Source organism: Onychomys torridus, chromosome 16 (assembly GCF_903995425.1).
Source record: "Onychomys torridus chromosome 16, mOncTor1.1, whole genome shotgun sequence".
Lineage (NCBI taxonomy): Eukaryota > Metazoa > Chordata > Mammalia > Rodentia > Cricetidae > Onychomys > Onychomys torridus.
In genome coordinates this window covers 63215176-63220346 of record NC_050458.1, presented here as the reverse complement: position 1 = coordinate 63220346, position 5171 = coordinate 63215176, and the positions used below count along the sequence as shown (strand labels likewise).

Here is a 5171-nt window from a genome sequence, read left to right as displayed (position 1 = left end):
CACAGTCTCAGAGTCGTTTCCACTCAAAACTGGGACTGGGAATCAGAATACGCAAAGCTCTGAGAGCAGTGAATTTGCAGCTCCAGGTTTAAAAAAGAAATGATGATTTTAATCCCGTAAATTTCACACAGCTCTTACACAGCACCCCTGATTCCGGACAGAGCACAGCTTCCAAGCTGTCCCTCCTGGAAAATGTCCTTGTAAGATTTTCACTCCGGCCTTTGTGTCTGAGGGAGAGTTTTCCATCCTTGAAGGGATTTCTAGAGACGCCGAGGCCCTGCTCCAGTGACCTAGGCAAGTTAATCACTTTTTTTTTTTTGCATGTAAAATATGTTTTCTTGTTCTTTAAAAGGGTTCAGAATTCTGTTTTAAATCAGGCTGCACACCTTTCAAAAGTTTGACATCTCTCACCATGCCAAACTGGCTTCCACTAGGAATACTTCATTAAATCCAAAAGAAAAAAAAGTTTTCATTTTGAGGAAAAAAAAAAAAAGTCCAGTTCGGAGAACAGTTAACATTAGTCTTATTTAAAACAACATGAGGGCTGTTTTTTGTTGCTTTATCCACCCTTCTCCTCACACAGAACCAGGAATGTAACTCTCTCTCAAGCAGGCACTGATTCCGATGTCAGCACTTATTTTTAAGTAGCGTGCAACTGACTGAGGAAGAGGGACAGACACTTACATGTTTGTTAGGCGTAAGAAGAGGCGCCCCCATTTGATTTCTCACATTTCGAGAGAAAGACTGAGGGAGATGAGGAACCACAGCACTGTCCTGGAGTTCATCCTCCTCGGGCTGCCTGGTGACGCCCAGACGCAGACTCTTCTCTTCATGCTCTTCCTGGTCATTTATCTTCTGACCCTCGTGGGGAACCTGCTGCTGCTGCTGGCGGTCAAGATTGACTCCCACCTCCACACACCCATGTACTTCTTCCTGGGACAACTGTCCTTCCTGGACCTCTGCCACTCATCGGTCACAGTGCCCAAGCTGTTGGAGAACCTCCTGTCTGTGAAGAAGAGCATCTCGGTGGAGGGCTGCCTGGCTCAGGTCTTCTTCGTGTTCGCCACTGGAGGTACCGAGTCCTGCCTACTGGCAGCCATGGCCTATGATCGCTATGTGGCCATCAGCTCTCCTCTGCTCTACAGTCAAGTGATGAACAGACAGCTGTGTGCAGGGCTGGTGTGGGGCTCTTGGGGCCTGGCCTTTCTGGATGCTCTCATCAATATCCTTGTGGCTCTGAATCTAGATTTCTGTGAGGCTCAGAATATCCACCACTTCCTCTGTGAGCTGCCCTCTCTCTACCCTTTGTCTTGCTCTGATGTCTCTGCAAGCTTCACCACCCTCCTCTGCTCCAGCTTCATCCACTTCTTTGGAAACTTCCTCCTCATACTCTTCTCATACATTCGCATCTTGCTCACCATCCTGGGCATCAGCTCCACCTCTGGGAGAAGCAAGGCCTTTTCTACCTGTTCGTCCCACCTCACGGCAGTGAGCTTCTTTTACGGCTCAGGGTTACTCCGCTATCTCATGCCAAATTCAGGATCCATTCAAGAGCTGATTTTCTCTTTGCAGTACAGTGTCATCACCCCCATGCTGAACCCCCTCATCTACAGCCTGAAGAACAAGGAGGTGAAGGCAGCTATGAGAAGGTTGCTAAGGAAATATTTGTAGTGTTTCAAAGAATGGGTTAAAAACCAGAGTGATGGGGAAGTGGGTAGAACTCTGTTAAACAGTGCCTGGATGCAGAGAGTGCCTGGAGAGCTTCGTCTCTACAAATCCTCACCTCTTTTTCTTAAAGGGACTTCAAAAGGCGGAGAGTGACTTTCTTGGGATGACCCCAGTTTGGCCATACTCAGAGGATAAGACAAGAGATTTCTCTTGTGAAGTTCTGTATTTCGTCGTTATACACAGTCTGGTAGACACTGTTGTCTTCTCAGCCTGTCTTCCTCATTCTTCCAGAAACTAGACTACTTGTTCAGAGTGGCTTCAGAGACCATTCATCGTGTGTCTCAAAGTCCTTCCCCAACCCTGGTTGGTATTCACTCCTTTGGTCGGGGCGGTAGTAGAGAAAAGAGTGCAGGGCCAATGGTAGATCATTCACTCGAAGAGGAATTTGAAAGTTAAGGAGAGATTGTAAGATGAAATGATCTGTCTTTCACCTGCAGCCAATGTGTGCAAGAGCCCCTGCTGTGGGATCACTGGAGTTATCCCAGACTTTCTTCAAAGGCCAGAAACACAAACATGAACATTACATTATGTCATGAACTGTGTTAAACCACTTACATATACCACCCCATTTAAATTATCACAACACATGCATTGAGTAAATATTTCAGTTATCCCTACTCTGAAGAAGAGAAAACTGTCTCAGAGAGGTAAGTGTTGGGGTTGGAATTTTGAGCCAAATGGACTTAGACCAAAACCTGTTTTCATTTACCATATTGATAATGGACTCTTCCTGCGATCCTGGACTCAACTAACGAATTGTAATCCTCATGTCCATCACAGTTTTCTAATATTTTAAGAGGAAATTAGATTATGCCATTTTCAAGAAAAGAATTTAAAAGATACATGGGTACCACAATAGACATATACACATAGACATCTGAGGACAGTTGGGGCATCTGAAGTTGCTTCTCGGACGCAGCCATGTCCATAGACTACAGTTGACATAGCGACTTTAGGTTATTTGCTCAATGGTCAAACAACCCTATCCATGAGGAGACTGATGATGAGAAATTATTCACTTTGCTAGACCAACATCTCTGTCAATCAGCCCGCAGGCTGTCAAAGTGTCACGCTGTGAGATTGTCAATGACCCAGTAGGTGGTGGGCAGAATCTGTGTCACAGACCCAGAAGAAAGTGACAGAATTTCAGGAAGGATGCCTTAGACTGTGAAAGGTAATTGCACGATTTACTATAATAAGGGTTTGGAGGGCTGTATAGAGTAAATTAAATTATTGTGGTCAAAAACAGTTTCTTTCTGAAATTGCTTTTTTTTGGTTTTGACATATTTACAAGCTGTCAGTCGTCACCTTCCCCTTTTCATGTTGTATCCCTCAGCAGCAAAGAACATAGATTCCAACAGAACAAAAGAAAAGGACACAAATACACGAAGAGAAGGGAGGGAGAGGAAGATACAGGAAAAGGAGAAGGGGAGGGAGGGAGGGGCAGAGAGAGAGAGAGAGAGAGAACCACAAATCTACCCCCAACCCACACACACTTTCTTGTATCTTCCTTACCATTTAAAGAGTGCTGAAATAGTGCTGAAGAGCTAATGAATGGCTGCTGGAGGGAGCCTCAGTCTTCTCCAGGGACGCCCTCTCTACACGGTTATCTGATACCATGTGGTCAGCCATGACTCATACACACATGAGTCACACACACTAAGTCAACTGAGCAGGTTGGATTTGCACATTCATTTGTGTAACAATAATGTTTAAAGAAAAAGAGGCCATGAATTTGAGAGGGCATTGGTGGATGTGGGAGGAGTGTTGGGGGGGGGGGTGATGCTGTGAATGCAGTACACATAGATGAAACTTAAAAAAATATTTTACTCTCTTTACTGTCCAAAAAATGTATTTTAAGTGTGGAAGTTATGGGTCGGGAAGCTGAAAGTATATTTGTGGTGAGTTCTCAGCATGCCTACCCTTTCCAAATCCTAATTACATGAATGTGTCTGATGTACAAATGTCAGTCTCTCCCTGGTCAGCCTCGTTCCAGCCCATGAGCTCAGTCATACTGCAGCTGCAGCCCGCCTGGTCCTCAGGACGTCTGCAGTTGCTCTCGGTGAAGAGCACATACAGCTTTTGTTGGCTGTTGTTATAAGTTATATTTCCAGTGTATAGGCTGCTGTGGCATTTTAGTACATTTTTTTTTATATGTTTTTGAACTGTATTCCTAGTTCTAGTATCTTATTCATAGATACTATTGAATTTTTAAAGCACCTTTAATTATTTCATCTTGAAGGGAAATAATTTTTATATAAATTTATGTATCTCATTTTCAAGTTTATTTAGTGGCCAGGACCTTGAGAATTGCTTTCTTGTACTTAAGATTGATTAGATCTCAGCATCATAGATAATGGTTTTGCTTTGTTTTTGAATGAACACCTTATCAGAAGAACTCTGTTTTAATCATAGTTTGTGAAGAACTGGGAGGAGACTTTACCGAATGTTTTTCTGCTTCTATTGAGATCAAGGATTATTTGTCTTTTTTTTTTTTCTTCTGTGTAGAGGAGATACACAAGAAGTATGTGCTCAATAAGAATAAATTCACTGAAATGATTGTATGAGTTCTTTCCTTATGAACAGTGAATTATATAGTACGAGATCTGTTGTTCAGTTGTTGCATTTACCCTCCTTAGAGTACAAAAGCTCAATTTCTTTTTCCGGTTAATTGTTTTTCAGTTAGCACACATAGTAACACATTTCATCACAGCACTTCATTACACTCTCTTCTTAACTGTTTCTCCTCCCACAAGGCTCTCCCCACCCCTTGCCTCCCTGCTCCCTATTCTTCCCAAAACTTCCCCTTTGCTTTCTTTTTCTTTTTAAATCCTTACATTCACTTCCGTATTTGGTTTGTGTGTGCACACACGGAGAGGACCACTTGCAAGTTCCTTCTTCCTGGGACCAAACTCAAGGTGTTGGTCTAGCCGACAAGAGCATCCTCCCGCTGAGCTATCTCATCAGCCCCTCCCTTCATGTCCCATTCTGTTGCCCTCTCCTTTTTCACTTTTTCCTCTCCTTTTAACATCTCCTTTTCCAGTTTCACGACTCCTCTTCCAGTTTCTTGTCCTTCACACCCACCAAACAACCATCTACACATTTAAATTGAGGCTCTGTATATGTGAGAACACTTTACTTTCTTGGGGGGTTTATTATTGGTATACAGGAAGGCTATTGATTATTGTGTGGCAATTTTATGTCCTGTGACTTTATTAAAAATGTTTATCAAAACTAAGAGTTTTCCGGTGAAATAATCCCAACATGAGTCTGGGTTTTTTCATTCACCTTAACATTGCAGTTCTACCTATCTTCCTGCAGATGGAATAGCTTCATTTCTTTATAGATGGATAAACTTTCATTGTGCCCATGTACCACTCCTTCTCTGTCCATGCACCTGTTGAGAGATATCTAGGCTGGCTCCTTTTCTTAGCTGTTGTGAC

At 43.0% G+C, this 5171-nt stretch overlaps 1 protein-coding gene across 1 annotated transcript; it reads left to right on the top strand.

Annotated features, from left to right (window-relative positions):
• Positions 1–753: 753 nt before the first annotated feature.
• Positions 754–1671, top strand: LOC118596776 (olfactory receptor 8S1-like). The gene has a single exon (XM_036207657.1). It carries the CDS (start codon positions 754–756, stop codon positions 1669–1671), a length of 918 nt encoding a protein of 305 aa, XP_036063550.1.
• The last annotated feature ends 3500 nt before the right edge of the window (positions 1672–5171 follow it).

Excerpts from the sequence above, each read along its gene's own strand:
- LOC118596776 (XM_036207657.1), top strand. The coding sequence starts at position 754 with ATGAGGAACCACAGCACTGTCCTGGAGTTCATCCTCCTCGGGCTGCCT.